Source organism: Oncorhynchus kisutch, linkage group LG5, assembly GCF_002021735.2.
Source record: "Oncorhynchus kisutch isolate 150728-3 linkage group LG5, Okis_V2, whole genome shotgun sequence".
In the NCBI taxonomy this organism is placed as follows: Eukaryota; Metazoa; Chordata; class Actinopteri; order Salmoniformes; family Salmonidae; genus Oncorhynchus; species Oncorhynchus kisutch.
The window spans coordinates 30821789-30841280 of record NC_034178.2 but is presented as its reverse complement, the minus strand read 5'-3'; the positions used below and the strand labels follow the sequence as shown (position 1 = coordinate 30841280).

Here is a 19492-nt window from a genome sequence, read left to right as displayed (position 1 = left end):
AGTTTATTTAGTGCTTTATCCGGGTGGCCGGAAAGTAGAGCATTGCAGTAGTCTAACCTAGAAGTGACAAAAGCATGGATTAATTTTTCAGCATTTTTGGACAGAAAGTTTCTGATTTTTGCAATGTTACGTAGATGGAAAAAAGCTGTCCTTGAAACAGTCTTGATATGTTCTTCAAAAGAGAGATCAGGGTCCAGAGTAATGCCGAGGTTCTTCACAGTTTTATTTGAGACGACTGTACAACCATTAAGATTAATTGTCAGATTCAACAGAAGATGTCTTTGTTTCTTGAGACCTAGAACAAGCATCTCTGTTTTGTCCGAATTTAAAAGTAGAAAGTTTGCAGCCATCCACTTCCTTATGTCTGAAACACATGCTTCTAGCGAGGGCAATTTTGGGGCTTCACCATGTTTCATTGAAATGTACAGCTGTGTGTCATCCGCATAGCAGTGAAAGTTAACATTATGTTTTCGAATGACATCCCCAAGAGTTAAAATATATAGTGAAAACATAGTGGTCCTAAAACGGAACCTTGAGGAACACCAAAATGTACAGTTGATTTGTCAGAGGACAAACCATTCACAGAGACAAACTGATATCTTTCCGACAGATGAGATCTAAACCAGGCCAGAACTTGTCCGTGTAGACCAATTTGGGTTTCCAATCTCTCCAAAAGAATGTGGTGATCGATGGTATCAAAAGCAGCACTAACATCTAGGAGCACGAGGACAGATGCAGAGCCTCGGTCTGATGCCATTAAAAAGTAATTTACCACCTTCACAAGTGCAGTCTCAGTGCTATGATGGGGTCTAAAACCAGACTGAAGCATTTCGTATACATTGTCTTCCGGAAGACAGTGAGTTGCTGCGCAACAGCCTTCTCTAAAAATGTTGAGAGGAATGGAAGATTCTATATAGGCCGATAGTTTTTTAAATATTTTCTGGGTCAAGGTTTGGCTTTTTCAAGAGAGGCTTTATTACTGCCACTTTTATTGAGTTTGGTACACATCCGGTGGATAGAGAGCCGTTTATTATGTTCAACATAGGAGGGCCAAGTACAGGAAGCAGCTCTTTCAGTAGTTTAGTTGGAATAGGCTCCAGTATGCAGCTTGACGGTTTAGAGGCCATGATTATTTTCATCATTGTGTCAAGAGATATAGTACTAAAACACTTGTGTCTCTCTTGCTCCTAGGTCCTGGCAGAGTTGTGCAGACTCAGGACAACTGAGGTTTGAAGGAATACGCAGATTTAAAGAGGAGTCTGTAATTTGCTTTCTAATAATCATGATCTTTTCCTCAAAGAAGTTCGTGAATTTATTACTGCTGAAGTGAAAGCCATCCTCTCTTGGGGAATGCTGCTTTTTAGTTAGCTTTGCGACAGTATCAAAAAGGAATTTCAGATAGTTCTTATTTTCCTCAATTAAGTTGGAAAAATAGGATGATCGAGCAGCAGTAAGGGCTCTTCGATACTGCACGGTACTGTCTTTCCAAGCTAGTCGGAAGACTTCCAGTTTGGTGTGGCGCCATTTCCGTTCCAATTTTCTGGAAGCCTGCTTCAGAGCTCGGGTATTTTCTGTGTACAAAAGGGAGCTAGTTTCCTATGAGAAATGTTTTTAGTTTTTAGGGGTGCAACTGCATCTAGGGTATTGCGCAAGGTTAAATTGAGTTCCTCGGTTAGGTGGTTAACTGATTTTTGTCCTCTGGCGTCCTTCAGTGAATTTATAGCATGACTTTTGATGTTCCTTGGTTGGGGTCTGAGCAGATTATTTATTGCAATTGCAAACGTAATAAAATGGTGGTCCGATAGTCCAGGATTATGAGGAAAAACATTAAGATCCACAACATTTATTCCATGGGACAAAACTAGGTCCAGAGTATGACTGTGACAGTGAGTAGGTCCAGAGACATGTTGGACAAAACCCACTGAGTCGATGATGGCTCCGAAAGCCTTTTGGAGTGGGTCTGTGGACTTTTTCATGTGAATATTAAAGTCACCAAAGATTAGAATATTATCTGCTATGACTACAAGATCCGATAGGAATTCAGGGAACTCAATGAGGAACGCTGTATATGGCCCAGGAGGCCTGTAAAACAGTAGCTATAAAAAGTGATTGAGTAGGCTGCATAGATTTCATGACTAGAAGCTCAAAAGAAGAAAACGTCTTTTTTTTTTTGTCAATTGAAATTTGCTATCGTAAATGTTAGCGACACCTCCACCTTTGCGGGATGCACGGGGGATATGGTCACTAGTGTAGCCAGGAGGTGAGGCCTCATTTAACACAGTAAATGAATCAGGCTTAAGCCATGTTTCAGTCAGGCCAATCACATCAAGGTTATGATCAGTGATTAGTTAATTGACTATGACTGCCTTGGAAGTGAGGGATCTATAACGTTTTAAGTTGTCCTGTTTTGAGATATTATCACAATCTCTTTCAATAACGACAGGAATGGAGGAGGCCATTATTCCAGTGAGATTGATAAAAGCGAACACAGCCATTTTAAATTTTGCCCGACCTAGATTGAGGCACAGAGACAAGCTCAATGGGGAAAGCTGAGCTGACGACAATGTTCATGCAGGAACCAATGAGATGCTCGAGGGGGTGGTGTTCATGAAGGAACCAATCGGATGCCCAGGTCCAGAACAAATTCAAGGAAATGCACAGTATTATACAGAGCCATGAGTGCATGTAACTCCCTTTCAAAAGCTGCGAAAAAGAAGGGTCTGCAATCATTTTCCGAAAGCAATGACTGCAAACTCACCTGCATTGTTACTTCATTTATTCTTGATTTGACAGGCACCGCATGGGTTATTGTATGACGGATAAGTTAGTTACAGTTATTGTCAATATGCGTATTTAAAAATATTTCTCTGCTCGATTTTTTTCTTCTTCTCTTCTCTTCTCTTCTCCGCGATAAGTTGTATGTATCGCGAGAGTTATTGATGCGCGTGTTTGTGGAATTTGCGCGTAGCCGACGTGTCGAAGGCGGTGCTTTTCCATGACTCGGATAGCGAGTATCCCAGGCGGGCTTTCTTTAAATTCGTTGAAACGTTGTTATATTTACATAATAGTAACGATTGGATTTTAAAAAGCACTGAAATAGATTCTCAAATATTACATTCAGTAAAAAACGAGGGTCTGCGCCCCCTCAATCAAAGAGGCCATCATGAAGCTGACGGACAATGTGCTGCGGAGCTTCAGGGTTGCAAAGGTTTTCCGGGAAAATTCAGACAAAATCAACTGTTTTGATTTCAGCTCAAACGGCGAAACCATCATTTCTAGCAGCGACGACGACTCCCTAGTTTTATACGACTGCCAGGAGGGAAAGTAAGACATACATTAAATTAATGTAAATCGACTGATTTTGCCGCACTGCATGTTATTACGGTAGGCCGACCTATGTGCTGTAGTTAGCATCTGTTCCGCTAGTTGTAGTGAGGCCTACTGCGTAATGCACAATCCTCGGGCTCGAGTTCAGAAGCTAGCAGAGTTTGAGAGGATTTATGTCTGGCTTGGTAGATCGGTAACAAAACTATGACTTGTATTTAATCTAATTTTCACACAAGCGTGTTCGGTGTATTATTGTGTCCGTAGTCGACGTAAACAACAAAACAAAAAAAAACATGTGTTAGTCCAGATATTTGTGGCAATTGTTACCCGCTTATTAAGATTGTCTGATTGAGGGGTTGGGTTAAATGCGGAAGACACATTTCGGTTGAATGCATTCAGTTGTGCAACTGACTAGGAATCCCCTTTCACTGTCCGTTTTGATACCTTTATGTTATGGGGATTTTAAGATGTACATTGGCTTGGCTATAAATTTCTTTGCCAGCAATCTAATGTTATTGTTTCTTTTTCCAACCTGTGCTGGTCCAGACCCAAGCGGACCCTCTATAGTAAGAAGTATGGAGTGGATCTGATCAGGTACACACATGCAGCCAACACTGTGGTCTACAGCTCCAACAAAATTGATGGTATGTTAGTTCGAAGAGGAGATTTGTAATCAGACTCTTTAAATAAGCAGTTGTCCATGTAATTCTTGTCTTGCATCTTTTAGGAGTTCCTTATTATATTCATGCTGAAGATTGTTCTCATGGATTTCCCAACAGCCTGACCGTGTTGACCGCCACCTGAGGCGGTCGGCCAAGCTCACCCTGGTCTGAGGTAGTTGTTTGTACAGTTTGAGGGTCTGTGATTCTGCCCAATACAGGAGCTAACTGTACAGGCCACTGCCTTGCCTAGGGTGGAGCCCACTCATCCAACCTGCCCACTGCCTCCAGGATCGGTAGCTCTACTTGCTCTTTAGTGGTGTGGTGATTAAATGAAATGCCATGCTGTCTTGTCTTATGGCCTTAACCCATAACTGTTATGATCACTGCAGACACTATCCGGTACCTCTCCCTCCATGACAACAAGTACATCCGGTACTTTCCTGGACACAACAAAAGGTGAGGACTGAAGCAGAGAGACTGTTTAGGCTGCATTACTGTACTATTACTTAACTATTGTTTGTATAACCATTTAATTTGTATAAATATCAGGTGTTCATTTCATCATGGTAGATGTTTCTGTACCTTTTAACTTGAATGTTGTTTCAGAGTGACGTCTCTCTCCATGTCCCCTGTGGATGACACGTTTATCTCAGGATCTTTAGACAAGACAATCCGGCTATGGGATCTGCGGTCTCCAAACTGCCAGGTTGGTTCCCTTCTCTAATTGTCCTTGACATTGCAGATCAATTTACTCTAGATTTACTCTAATTGTGCTGGATTAAATGTGCCTTTCCTCTCTCTTTCTCTCCATCACACTACCAGGGCCTGATGCACCTACAGGGGAAGCCAGTTTGCTCATTTGATCCGGAGGGTCTGATCTTTGCTGCTGGCGTGAACTCGGAGATGGTCAAACTGTACGACCTGCGGTCCTTTGACAAGGTAATTCATTTCAGGACTATGACTATTTGGAGTTTTTAGGAAAGGATTTATGTGGTGTATTCTCTGTTTTGTGTGTTCTATTTCTGTGTGTTTGTGTTGGTGGTTTGTATTTAGAGCTTCGGGTGGGGGCCAGTGGTAGATGGCTGTCTTCAGAGCGTTTTTGTTTTGTTTGCTTCTCAATAGGGCCCTTTTGCTACCTTCAAGCTGCAGTACGACCGTACGTGCGAGTGGACAGGACTCAAGTTCAGCAACGATGGGAAGCTCATCCTTGTCTCAACCAATGGGGGTGCCCTCCGCCTCCTCGACGCCTTCAAGGGAGCTGTGATGCATTCCTTTGGGGTGCGAGATCATACACATTATAGACACTTAAAATCACGACGGATACTCTTGATATAGATTTAACACCAACAGCAAGTTGTACGAGACGTAAATGGATATTGTCATGCAATACAAGAGAGATGACCGGCCTGTATTTATAGAAGCTCTCCTCTGTCCTGTAGGGCTACAACAACAGCAAAGCTGTGACGCTGGAGGCCTCCTTCACTCCTGATTCTCAGTTCATTATGATTGGTAAGTCCACACAGACTGGGTAGGTGAGGTGACAGGCTCTATGTTCTGTAAAGTAAGACGGGACAGTTCCAATTGTCTTCCCATTCTACCACAGTATTGTTTGTTAGTAGTTATTTGAAACTGCAAATTAAACCTAACCTAAAAACAGTCTAGTTCAGCTCCCTCTGGTTTTTCCGCGGTCTGACGGGTGGTTGTTTCTCAGGCTCTGAGGATGGGAAGGTCCATGTTTGGAATGCAGAGAGTGGGATGAAGGTGGCTGTTCTGGATGGGAAGCACACGGGTCCCGTCACCTGTCTTCAGTTCAACCCTAAATTCATGACTTTTGCTAGTGCTTGTTCAAACATGGTAAGATTACTTGGGTTGAATGCACACCAATCTAACATATAGTACATGAATGCTCAGTAAGTCTGTTTTGTCCTCTGCAGGCATTCTGGCTGCCCACCATTGACGATTGATTGAGAGAGAAATGCTCTGAGTGGGTCACTGATGGAGGCCACAGGCGAAGTGAGATCCCATTTAAAACCAGCAGGTGTCAGCACATCCAGCTCTAGGACAATTTTTCTATGGCGTGTGTGGTAAATCAAGTTGATTGTAAATATGTAGGACTTCAGGTATATAAATGGTCTGATTTTCTGTTCTTTTATACTTGTAACATTAAATATGTTTTCATTTTCTAACAAGTGTCTGACTTCTGTGTGTGAATGAGTGGTGAAATGTATGTCCGTTCATATTCCTAAACAGGTTCTACCTTAATCTCACGTGGAAAGATTGTCTCAGTTTACATGCACAATCTGTTGGGACTGAATGGGATGCATAGGATTTGAGCAGCAGTAGTTTTTCATAACATTTTTATGTTTGGGTTTTTCGTCACTGGTTATTTGGACAAATCATGATTTCGCAGGTGTTATCATCTTTCGAACTTCTGAAGGGGATGGAACATTCGGCCCATTACTTGCAGAGAGGGGGTGGAGCGCCTCGGGTCAGTTCCGCTCCTCATTATAGCATTTCATGAATCCCTAAACGTGTATGGACCCAGAACTTAATTGAACTGCCGACCAATTCCCTGAGACTTTAGTTCTGGGTTAAGCAAGATTACTTCTACATATACACTGTCAGTGAGCAACACATCATTAGCACAGTTGTTGATATAATGTACTAGCACAGTACATTTCTAATGGGAAGTGAAAGGGGATACTGTACCTAATCAATTGTGCTAAAAGTGCATTGGGCTGCCTTAACTGAAGTCCATGACATCGGTGCCCGGCGAGCAGTTGTTGGGTGTTAACTGTCTTGCTCAAGGGCAAAACAGCAGATTTTTCTACCTTGCCGGCATGGGGATTCAAACCGGTGACTTATGTTATTGACTGAATACTCTTAACCGCTAGGCTACCTGCAGTCAAGTGTGTGTGTGTCTGTAGACTCATATCAACTGACGGGTTAATATCTACAGGAGGGTGTGTTCAGCTGGTGAAGTGTATGAATGCTTTACCTCTGGCACAATCTGCCCTTTAGGTAAACAATCTAAGGTTCACATATTATTCAGTAGCTCCTCCCTCCATACCCGCACAATCACTCAAAGGGCGGTGCACGTTATGGAAGTATGACAAAGCAAGCAGGGACATGGGAATGATTAACCCACCAAGTCATAAAAGGCTACTGAAAGCCCCTGAAGTAAGGTAACTGGGCCAAAGATGAGATACAAGAATGCATGTGCCCACAGAGAAACTCAACCTTTCTAGTGATGATTAAAAAAACAACACAAGATTTACATTAGACTGCATTATCACTGTCTTCTTGAAAAGGAGCATGTCTACCTTTTGAACAATGTCAATTGGCGATGCTCTGAAAGCTGTGATTTGACGTCACAGATGTGGAAATTGACAATAGCTGTTTGCTGCAACAAACTAGAAAGAGGTCTTGTAAAGTGGGAAATGTGCTTGGGATGCTTAATTTTATAACTGCATCTACTAGTAATGGTATTATGAGACGTTTCAGGGAATTGGAACGTAGGGTTCTTGAAATGGTTTCTAACCGCTGGCCAGTTTTTCAGAACATTGAATTAAAATTGTGTTCTAGTATTGTTTTAACTACTGTCCCCAGTTAAATTTTTCTCAACTACTTGTGGTGAGAACACAATAGTGCACTACAACCAAGTTCTTTTCACAAAAAGATCATGTATATTCTTCATTATAGAACTAATTACTTCAATTTCCCCCCCCCCCCCCCCCCCCCTTTTTTTTAACAAGCCATGAAATACATGATCTCAATGTTCCTAATAAAAAAAATATTCTGTTACCAAAATGTTTTGTACAGTGGGTTCTATTACAACAACGCTCTTATATACTTTGGTTTGATTTTGACATTCCACACAAAAGAAACGGTCATTCAAAAACAAAATCCTTCCTGGCCCATTCAAGAGACCTACGTGAGTGAATTTGCTAGAGTAGAAGAGGTTGTACACAATGTACAAAATATTACGAAAACCTGCTCTTTCCATGACATAGCTTTCACCTGGTCAGTCTATGATCCCTTATTGATGTCACCTGTTAAATCCATGTCAATCATTGTAGATGAAGGGAAGGAGACAGGTTAAAAATATATATTTTTAAGCCTTGAGACAATTGAGACATGGATTGTGTATGTCTGCCATTGAGGATGAATGTGCAAGAATATACACTGCTCAAAAAAATAAAGGGAACACTTAAACAACACAATGTAACTCCAAGTCAATCACACTTCTGTGAAATCAAACTGTCCACTTAGGAAGCAACACTGATTGACAATACATTTCACATGCTGTTGTGCAAATGGAATAGACAACAGGTGGAAATTATAGGCAATTAGCAAGACGCCCCCAATAAAGGAGTGGTTCTGCAGGTGGTGACCACAGGCCACTTCTCAGTTCCTATAATTCCTGGCTGATGTTTTGGTCACTTTTGAATGCTGGCGGTGCTTTCACTCTAGTGGTAGCATGAGACGGAGTCGACAACCCACACAAGTGGCTCAGGTAGTGCAGCTCATCCAGGATGGCACATCAATGCGAGCTGTGGCAAGAAGGTTTGCTGTGTCTGTCAGCGTAGTGTCCAGAGCATGGAGGCGCTACCAGGAGACAGGCCAGTACATCAGGAGACGTGGAGGAGGCCGTAGGAGGGCAACAACCCAGCAGCAGGACCGCTACCTCCGCCTTTGTGCAAGGAGGAGCACTGCCAGAGCCCTGCAAAATGACCTCCACAAATGTGCATGTGTCTACTCAAACGGTCAGAAACAGACTCCATGAGAGTGGTATGAGGGCCCGACATCCACAGGTGGGGGTTGTGCTTACAGCCCAACACCATGCAGGATGTTTGGCATTTGCCAGAGAACAGCAAAAGATTGGCAAATTCGCCACTGGCGCCCTGTGCTCTTCACAGATGAAAGCAGGTTCACACTGAGCACGTGACAGAGTCTGGAGACGCCGTGGAGAACGTTCTGCTGCCTGCAACATCCTCCATCATGACCGGTTTGGCGGTGGGTCAGTCATGGTGTGGGGTGGCATTTCTTTGGGGGGCCGCACAGCCCTCCATGTGCCTGCCAGAGGTAGCCTGACTGCCATTAGGTACCGAGATGAGATCCTCAGACCCCTTGTGAGACCATATGCTGGTGCGGTTGGCCCTGGGTTCCTCCTAATGCAAGACAATGCTAGACCTCATGTGGCTGGAGTGTGTTAGCAGTTCCTGCAAGAGGAAGGCATTGATGCTATGGACTGGCCAGCCTGTTCCCCAGACCTGAATCCAATTGAGCACATCTGGGACATCATGCCTCGCTCCATCCACCAAAGCCACGTTGCACCACAGACTGTCCAGGAGTTGGCGGATGCTTTAGTCCAGGTCTGGGAGGAGATCCGCCACCTCATCAGGAGCATGCCCAGGCGTTGTAGGGAGGTCATACAGGCACGTGGAGGCCACACATACTACTGAGCCTCATTTGGACTTGTTTTAAGGACATTACATCAAAGTTGGATCAGCCTGTAGTGTGGTTTTCCACTTTAATTTTGAGTGTGACTCCAAATCCAGACCTCCATGGGTTGATAAATTTGATTTCCATTGATCATTTATGTGTGATTTTGTGGTCAGCACATTCAACTTTGTAAAGAAAAAAGTATTTAATAAGAATATTTGTTCCCTTTATTTTTTTCAGCAGTGTATTTAAGTGCCTTTGTACGAGGTAAGGTAGTAGGTGCCAGGTGCACCGGTTTGAGTCTCAAGAACTGCAATGCTGCTGGGTTTTTCATGCTTAACAGTTTCCCATGTGTATCAAGAATGGTCCACCACCCAAAGGACATCCAGTCGACTTGACACAACTGTGGGAAGCATTGGAGCCAACATTGGCCAGCATCCCTGTGGAACGCTTTCGACACCTCGTAGAGTCCATGCCACGACGAATTGAGGCTGTTTTGAGGGCAAAAGGGGGTGCAACTAAATATTAGGAAGGTGTTCCTAATGTTTTTTACATTCAGTGTATAGTTCAATCCAAACTGTCTAATGATACTCATGATAAAACCTGACTGTTGATTGCACCTCATGAGTTTGACAACAACCTGTATCAGAAACTCACTTAACAGTTTCACTTTCACAGTTAAACATAACATAATTCAAATGCAAGGGGGCTTTTTATTTTCTGATAATCCATTCAGCGTAGCTTTTCAGTGGAACACACACTTTGACGTCTTCTATAAAAGGTGACCAAAAAAACCCATCAACTAGTTACATGCATAAAACCACTGTGGAGAGTTCATGCAGGTGTCTCAGGAGAGACTAACACTCAAATGGCTGGAAAAACACTGTGACGTTCATAGGTCCATCCATGAGCTGAGGTGTCCAGAAGAAAGACAGTCGTAATGTTTCCAATGGATGAAAAGGATTTCACTCAACACATGATCCTTTTGATCTGGTTTAAACCATTAAAAAAAAAAAAATGGACATACAGTAGCAAGTAAACTGGGATCGAATGCTGTTAATATTCATGGGATTCTTTTATGATCTGAATTCCTTTCGGTATTAGACAACCACGCACCAGGGAATGGCCTGCTGCGGCTGAACTTAAGCACAGCTGTTTATGTCACAGGGGTCATATTCATTGATTTAACCAAGGCCTTTGGTCTAGTTGGTATCTCATTCTCTTAGATAATCTGAACACACTTGGGGTTTGCCCAAAGGCTTTTGGAAATGGTTTTCTAGGTAACAATAGAAATCAGTGTTACAAAAGGAGGGCATTAAGTTCAGTCACCGGGAAATATAATTAACGGGTGTGCCGTTCGTTTCAATACTTGGACCATTGTTATTCTTCATGGCTGTGAACTGTGCATTAACACAAATGTTCCCTTGTGACAGTGTGCCATAAACATACCATACATGTCCACCAAAGACATATCTTTGTCAGTCTTTGTCATGTGAATCCTCAGTCCTCCAACCACTTCTCTCCAGTGCACCAAATCACATTTAAACATAGTTGAAAACCCTTTAACAGAAATGTCACTGGGTCAGGGCCTCAGGTGAGTGTGATTACTTTTCACTTTTCTGTCTCTCAAGCAAACCATGGTGGGGTGGGGGTGGGGAGGCAGACACCCAAGGCTGGACAGTCAGTGGCAGCTAAATTTGGGAGAGAGGGGATCAGGTTCCCTCTCTGAACGCACATGATCCTGCCCCAGTTACTCGAGCTGTGTCCCCCTCTCATACTGTCCCACTCACTCAAAGACCTCATACACTCACGCAGCGATTTCAGACACTTAGACCAGCGCTTCGTCACACAGACTTTATCAGCGCTTTTATTGCCACAGGTTATCCCATTGTGTCTCTCTTTGTCTGGGCTGAATCTCCACCGTCCGCTCTGGGACTTGGCTTGGCTCTACCGTCTTTCAACCCCTCCCCCTACAGCATCCGGAGGGTGGGACAGACTTCTTGCTGACCCACAATGTTTCTGGTTCTTGTTGTGACGCCGGAACTAAGGGAGTTCTTGGCCAGAGCAAGGGGTGGAGCTGTCCGCCTCATCAAGGTGCGGATCCAGGATGGTGAGTAACCCAGGGGACAGCGGTTGGGCAGGAGGGAGGGATCTTGGCAGGACAGGAGGGATCTTGGTCAGGCAGACTTGACATAAGATTTATATTAAATTGATAACTTTAATTATTTGACCTATTATGTGATTAAATTGTTCTAACTGTGTGTTTGTATCAGGATGTGTGTATTTGTGAAGGTGTGTGTGAGAGTTAACCCAAAAATTTAATCAAATTTTATTTGTCACATGCGCCGAATACAACAGGTGTAGACTTTACCGTGAAAGGCTTACTTACAGGCCCTACCCAATGATGCAGAGTTAAAAATAGTAACTCAATAAAATACACAAGAATGAAGCTATATACAGGAAGTACCATATCACTGTGCAGGGGTACAAGGTATTTGAGGTAGATACTGTATGTACATAAAGGCAGGGTAAAGTGACTAGGCATCAGGATAGATAATAATAACAGTAAAAGAAAGAACAGCAGCCGCGTGTGCGGTGTCGTTATGCGTGTGTGCGCCGCATGTAGTGTGTGTGTGAGAGTTTGTGTGAGAGTGTCAGTGTAGTGTGTGCGAGTGTATAGTATTGTGAGTGTGCATAGGTAGGGTCAATACAGATAGACGGGTAAACATTTGATTAACAATATAGCTGTCTAATGGCTTTGGGGTAGAAGCTGTCTGTGAGCCTTCTGGTCCGACAGATGATGCTCTGGTACTGTATGCCCGAAGGTAGCAGAGTGAACAGTCTTTGGCTTGGGTGGCTGAAGGCTTTGTCCATTTTTTAGGCCTTCCTCTGACACCGCCTGGTATGTTGTTTGTTGTTCTGCTGTTCAGTCCCTTGATTGTGTGGATGCTGCTAATGGAGATGTCATCGAGTTGAACAAAAAAACAAAAATTTCACAATGTGTTGGGTAACTGAGGCCCCATGTGTTTGGTCAGATGATGCATTCAGTCTGATGAAAGGGATTGCAAGAGAGACTGACAGCTTTACTCAACTTTGTAATGGTTGGCATGTTGTCAAGGTTTATATGATCCAGTTGAGATATGAAGTTACATTGAACTCTCATTCGAAAGGGTTATGGAAAATATGACCGGAGTCCTCATTGGACTCACTGTCTAATGATGCCAATGACAAAACCTGTTGATTGCACCTCAGCACCTGAGGTGCAATCAATAAATATAACATTCATTAGTCATCATGATTTGTTTTCCAATAAGAATGACACAGTAGTTAGTGCAGCTGTTCATTAGCTGTGTGAAAGGCATTCATGCTATGTGCCAGACTGTGCATGTGTGAAACAGACCATGAGGCAACAGGACATTTCATGATGTACATCTGGGATGTTTACATCTTGTTTGGGACATCTTGTCTGGGCCTACTGACACTCTATCTGGGCCATTTGTCATATTGTAGTAATCTGAGACTTTCTGACTGATATGGATGTGGTGTCTGGCTCTTTTTTGGGTTGTCTCTGGGTAGTTTAAGGGCCGTGTCTAGACTCTGATGTCTGGGCCTGTTTCCAGGAGGCCTATGGGCCAACAGCCAGGCAAGTATTTTTTATTTATTTTTATTCCACCTTTATTTAACTAGGCAAGTCAGTTAAGAACAAATTCTTCTTTACAATGACAGCCAAACCTGGGGTGGCAGGGTAGCCTAGTGGTTAGAGCGTTGGACTAGTAACCAGAAGGTTGCAAGTTCAAACCCTCGAGTTGACAAGGTACAAATCTATTGTTCTGCCCCTGCCCCTGGCAGTTAACCCACCAGGTCGTCATTGAAAATAAGAATTTGTTCTTAACTGACTTGCCTGGTTAAATAAAAACATGTTTTTTAAATCTAAAGAAGGAACATTAGATAAACCCTCTCAAACTTTTTCAGCTAGTTGGCTGTCAAAATTGCACTGATAAACGATGGGGAACTGTAGCCTCCTCATCTTTCTGCAGCTTGCCAATACATGCTTGTCCCAACCAAGCACCCAAGCTAACTGGCTAAAGTTGGCTAGTTTGCTAGCTAGCTACATCCACACACATGAGAGAACAGCTCACTCTGGCTATTTTACTCGTAGCAGAGCTGGTTAGACTGGTCATATTCAGTGGGTGTTGCGCATTCGTAAATTGATAAGTATTTTTGTACTCTGGCACACTCAGACAAGAGTGCTCTGATATCAGAGTAGATAGCCAAAGTGATAGATAGCCAGAGTGAATTTGCGAACACAAGAGATATGCTAACTGGATAACAGTAGCTCAAGTTCTTGCTAGCTAACCAAATGACAACTGCATCTCTAGCTGTGTATAGCCACCGAAAAACTACACGAGGGGGAAAAGTCAGTCACTCACCCATTTTTTTGTCCAGAATACTGAGTCATTGAAACTGAAACAGTGCATCCCGAATGGAGGCAGCAAACAATGTACCAGGCCATCTGTGATTTACAACCTGATAGCAATATTTTTTGGACTACCAAGAAATGTATTGGTGAATTATATTAATGCATCGAACTGCATCCATCTATTCTGCCAACAACAATGCCTTAGTGTACGTCATGGAACGTTGAGACAAATATAACCTATTTTTAAAACCTTTTATACATTTGGTTTTGTAGCATTAACTGGGAATTTGATAAAAAAAACAGATATTATGATTGTCTGTTTGTTTCATATCTTGTTTCAGATTGGGTGGGCCTATTAGGGCCCGGCTCCCCGGATCCACCCAGGCCCATCCATGTATGTACTGTATACGCTGCAAACAGCGCATGATGACAATTACGCATCACAAATAGCGTAACCAACACTTCAGAATACACTTTTTCAATACCTGGTTTGCGTACCCATTGTTTCCTTAGTTAGCATTTACTGGTAGATATCATAAATTGAAATGTCTTTCCTACCCTACCCGCTACTGATGTCATTCTTCTGTGAGCTGCTTCATACCAAAACCAGTTGAGAGCCACATGCTCTTGCTGCCTGCAGATGATGTTCCACTGAAACTAGGCTGTGTGCTGCAGGCATGTGAATATATTTCACAGGCTTTGCGATTGTGTAGGCTACTTTGTGCATGATTTCTCTACTGTACTACATCATTGATAAGTTGTATACCTCTACTCAGTGGTTATTTTAGCATGTACATCTTGGTGGGGCAAACTCAAAAATAAATGTTTTAGATGCATGCCGGAAAAAGCTACAACACCAAACAATAGATTAATTGCACTGTAATGGTGACAAACGGTGGCCACAAACTGTTTTGGCCTGCACATAAAGCTGTCCAAACTGCAATCTCAACAGCAGTCCCAATAATTTACCACTGCTACACCTGGATATCAGCGGAGCCTTGTCTGACAGCGAAACAGTTCATTCAACCTCATATACTGCATTTTAAAAAACACGGCTGACATGGCTGACTTGCTTAAACAAATGTGGTTTCTACTGACAATTGAGATGTACAAACTATGGCATAAGGGGACGAAAAGTGGATAAGAGGCAATCTGTAATTTTGATTAAGACATTAATGAGCCAGATAGGATGGACTTGGTCAATTTAACTATATTTTCAGCACTTTTGAAATGTACAATGACAGAATTCGGAACATGGGCCTTTCTTACAGTATTCTCCCTGTACACCAAGTCAGAACTGTAGGATAAATAGATTTGATTATTACATTTCTCTAAAACAGGCTATATGTGCACCACCAAGTAAGAACAGCAAGCTAGGGGGACAAAGGGACCAGATGTTTTGGTAGAGGCACATGGGATACTAACAGCTTACTACACAACATACACTTAATATTACTTTCTTAGCTACGGTATACATATCTCCCTGGCATATTACATCATTTATGCAGCAGCATTGAATACATTTTTGGATTTACCTTGTTGTGCTGTGCTCACTTGAACAACAAAGTGGCGCGGCGGTCCTTCGTGGGCATTGTTTGTCATCAAACTTTGTCATCAAAGTCTGGCATTCAACTGGGAACTTGGAAAAGAAACAAGGTCGAATCATGATGACGTCAGTGATCTTCAGGTCAGAGCTCTTGAAAGAGGCCCAGGTTCCCGACTCGGCAATTCCGAGTTGGATGACCGTTCAAAACTTCTATTCCTATTCAGAGCTAATTGTTTTCAGAGTTCTCAGTTGTCTTGAACTCACTGAAGTCTGAGATTTCCCATTTCCAAGTTTCCAGTTGTTTTGAGCGTGGCAGAAGTCATCCTGGATTGACAGCATGGCCAATGTTAAATCTTTATCCTTTTAAGCTTGGAAAAGAGACCCTTAAACCCAGGCTTGGACCCCACACCCACTCCACTGAATAGAAGGCTAGTGATTGCTTTGCAATGCTTGCAGTTAGCCACTGATTCCTTCCAAACCACTCATTGTTGATTTTTTTTATTTCAAACTTGTTGTGTAATGTTGATGTCCAATGGCCGGTGAGCACTGATACGTTTTATTATTCTTTTCTCTTCATTATTTCTCTTCATATGACAAGGATTGACAAGGATTTGCCAGTAGATTGTCAACTTGATTCATGATGATGACTGCTAGCTTGCTAGATAAGATTTTGAAAATATGATGTTGACATGATCAGTCCAATCAAATGACGGTAGATATAACGTGATTTGACGTCATTTTATCTGTGGCGAATGACCTTGAGCCTTCTTAGATGGACACTTCTAATGTAACTCTATGGTATCACCTAAGGGGCTAAAATTTGTTAGCTCTACCCGTAGATTTTGTGGTGAATAAGTGTCCCCATGACTGACAGAACACTGAGCCAATCACGGCGCAACTAGAGAACATTACCAACCCCTACGCTCTGTATTTTCCTCTGGCTGCCCCACCCCCACAGAAAGCACTGAGCTAGGCTAAAACACCTGCATTTTGGAGCTGCCTTACTCAAGAAAGCAAAAAAAAGACCAAGTTTGTATGTGGCTTTATTAGCTCAATTACTATTACATTTTTTAAAATATTGTTTACAAACTGATATGTGACACGTATTAATGCCAAAATAACATGCAAAACGATCTCTGCCCCGAATGATGGGTTGCCACTGCCTCTACTACACTATTTTGAGAAACACCAGTAGGGATTAAGATGTGCCCACTGAATTGGGTATACAGTTTATACCTGCCTTACCCTCCACTACACCACTGGCCCTTTGGGTTTTACAACAAGTGCATTCTCCTACATGAGTGAGCTGGTATTATGGTTGCTGTCCTTTCAGTATCACCAACCTGTCACACACTGAAGGCCTATAGGTTCACCACTGCGCAAACATGTCTGTAATAGATTAATCTTTCAATAAGTGTATATATTTGACCTGGCGAAGCAGTTTTATGAGCTGACTGAATGGAAGATGATATTTTAGTTTTTTTCTCCACTGGTTTCAGGAAGACATGATGTGTCCTCACTGTCCGAGACCGATTTAAGACCAAGTACAAATGTATCCGACACCGAGACAAGCCCGAGACACTCAATATGTGGTCTTGAGACTGGACTCGAGATCTCAAGTCCTACAACACTGATCCTTAGTAGCTGGTCACTCAATACTATCCTCTCAGCAACTCTCAGTAATATGACAAAATATGTGTGTGTAAAAGTCCGTACAAGGATAGTGAAACAAGGAAAATTCTTCCCCATGAGGACAAAGGGTATTTTTAGTTTAGGGTTAGTTTAGGGTTAAAATAAGGGTTTAGGGTTTGGGTCAGGGGTTAGGGAAACTAGGATTTTGAATGGAAATACATTTTAGGTCCCCATGAGGATAGAAGAACAAAACGTGGGTGTGTGTGACTGGCTGATGGAAAGTATGTGTCTGTGCTGATAGTTGGAATGCGTTGGGGCTCAGAATAGCAACTGCAGTGATAGATGGTCAAGAAATCCCCCTGCACCCCTCAAGGACATTGGACTTTTGGTCTATGTGTGTATATGCAGGTTTAAGAATGGACATGTGTGCACTTGCCTTCATGTTTTGATCATCTGTTTGTGGTTGGATGTCGTTAAGTTGTTCTTTGCGATTGTGTGTGTATGCGCATCTCGTCTGTGACCTCATTTGATAGTCCTAGCAATTAGTGAAAGATTTCTAGTAAATAGCATCACATTTTAAACACAGAAGCTCCTCTGTCGTTGTGCATGCCAAACCAAGTGACCCTGGATCATTTCATGACACTCTTTTCAGATGTTATAAACATTATTGAGAGAGGATTTGCTAAAACTGCCATCAAGGACAGGACTGCAAGGCTACTGTCAATCAGTGACAGTTTCAACTCAATGGCTGGTCTCCATACACCAGTGAGATTAATACAGATCAGATCCCGAGACCTGATGAATAGTTAATTGAGGTGTTGAGGCTAATTTAAGCAAAGTGTTGACAAAAAGCACGAGAGGGGTTGAAAGATGAGCCCAGAAGAGTGCATGAAGTGAAAGAGATGAAGTGTGTGTGTGTGTGTGTGTGTGTGTGTGTGTGTGTGCGTGTGCGTGCGCGTGTGCGTGCGTGTGCGTGCGTGTGCGTGCGTAGCTGAATAATAAATGTTGAAGCATGGGTCGAGGTGTGTAATGAGTTGTGCTCTGTTTTTTCAGAACAGCTGGTGCTTGGGGCATTCAGAGAGCCGACACAGAGCTGGGACCAGGACTATGACCACTTCCTACTTCCTCTGCTGGACGACCAGGAGCCTTGCTACATCCTGTACCCGCCTCGACTCCCAGAATGCCCAGGGATACGAGTGGATCTTCATCTCCTGGTCTCCTGACCAATCTCCAGTACGTGCAAGTTGCACCTGTGCAACATACACACTCTCATGATCACAGCAAACACATTTCACTGATCCATGTGTCATTCACCCATTGATGTCCACTGCAGGTGAGACAGAAGATGCTGTACGCTGCCACCCGTGCCACAGTGAAGAAAGAATTTGGTGGTGGTCATGTGAAGGATGAGATGTTTGGCACAGTGGAGGTACAGTAGAAGCCATTTGAAACCCCTTTTTGACGTCCTCTTGGTTATTCTGTCTCACATGACTAATGATGAGGCTAGAACTGTTGGCCCTCGGGCCTTCCCGAAATGACTGACCTCTTATTTTCTCTCACTAGGAGGACATCTGTCTCGAGGGCTACCACCGTCACGTGTCCTCCAGCTCCGGCCCTGCCCCACTCACAGCTGCTGAACAGGAGCTGCGGAGAATCAAAATCAACGAGGTGAGGGGACAAGCATCGCCTACAGTGATGTCGTCAACTCCACAGCTTATTGCAGTCACAGTGTATGTGTACAGTATTCACCCAATGTCTCAGTTTCTAACGATTTGTTGTCGTTACTTTTCTAGGGAAGGGTTAAGCAGGTGAGTTATTATGACATGCATGCTTGTGTCTGTGTGACCATGTGTGTTTTCACAAACTGAGGCCAGAACAGATAAAGAGGCTCACACATTCCCCTTAAATAATGACCATGCTTTTTACAGTCACCCTGCATGATTGGCAACTGGGATACAGAAAACTGATAGTCCTAGTATACTAAATACCACCACCCCAAATAATGCAATGTATCAACTTTAACAATTTTGAAAATGATAGTAAACCAAATTCAAGGTTAACAGTAATTTGAGGGGAATTAATACACTAGCCACCTCTGTGGGAGGGAGGGAAAGGAGAGAGAGAGAGAGATTGAGAGAGAGAGAGAGAGAGAGAGGGGAGGGGGGAGAGAGGAGGAGAGAGAGAGAGAGAGAGAGAGAGAAGAGTAGAGAGAGAGAGAGAAGAGATATGAGAGAGAGAAGAGAGGAAAGAGAAAGAGAGAAGAGAGGAGAGAGGAGAGAAAGAGAGAGAGAGAAGGAAGAGAGAAGAGAGAGAAGAGAGAGAAGAGAGAGAGAGAGGAGAGAGAAGAGATAGAGAGTAGAGAGAGAAGAGAGAGAGAGAAAGAGAGAGAGAAGAGAGAGAGAAGAGAGAGAGAGAGAGAGAGAGAAAGAAAGAGTAAGAGAGAGAAGAGAGAGAGAGAGA

General features: G+C 43.1%; 2 protein-coding genes across 3 annotated transcripts in view; both read left to right on the top strand.

Moving 5' to 3' along the window:
- The first annotated feature begins 2639 nt into the window (after window positions 1-2639).
- Window positions 2640-6179, top strand: LOC109890889 (WD repeat-containing protein 82). 2 transcript variants are annotated; one of them, XM_020482998.2, is made up of 9 exons: window positions 2640-3324; window positions 3874-3971; window positions 4379-4445; window positions 4596-4695; window positions 4812-4928; window positions 5112-5267; window positions 5429-5498; window positions 5701-5843; window positions 5924-6179. In XM_020482998.2, exons 1-9 carry the CDS (start codon window positions 3164-3166, stop codon window positions 5951-5953), a joined length of 942 nt encoding a protein of 313 aa, XP_020338587.1. In that variant the 5' UTR covers window positions 2640-3163; the 3' UTR covers window positions 5954-6179. The 2 variants fall into 2 exon arrangements, with proteins under 2 accessions (XP_020338587.1, XP_020338588.1); XM_020482999.2 differs by having other exon boundaries at window positions 2678-2823.
- A 5027-nt stretch (window positions 6180-11206) lies between these two features.
- The window catches only part of LOC109890890 (twinfilin-2-like), a 13206-nt gene continuing 4920 nt past the window's right edge, over window positions 11207-19492 (top strand). The window contains 6 exon segments of the mRNA XM_031824844.1: window positions 11207-11544; window positions 18086-18195; window positions 18197-18265; window positions 18366-18461; window positions 18596-18700; window positions 18826-18840. Coding sequence (XP_031680704.1) covers window positions 11448-11544; window positions 18086-18195; window positions 18197-18265; window positions 18366-18461; window positions 18596-18700; window positions 18826-18840 — 492 coding nt within the window. The 5' untranslated portion in view covers window positions 11207-11447.

What these genes read in the sequence shown, in the direction of transcription:
- LOC109890889 (XM_020482998.2), top strand. Translation starts at nt 3,164, where the DNA reads ATGAAGCTGACGGACAATGTGCTGCGGAGCTTCAGGGTTGCAAAGGTT. An exon ending in TACGACTGCCAGGAGGGAAA is followed by an intron (nt 3,325 to 3,873) that starts GTAAGACATACA and finishes GTGCTGGTCCAG; the next exon opens with ACCCAAGCGGACCCTCTATA. An exon ending in TTCTCAGTTCATTATGATTG is followed by an intron (nt 5,499 to 5,700) that starts GTAAGTCCACAC and finishes GTTGTTTCTCAG; the next exon opens with GCTCTGAGGATGGGAAGGTC.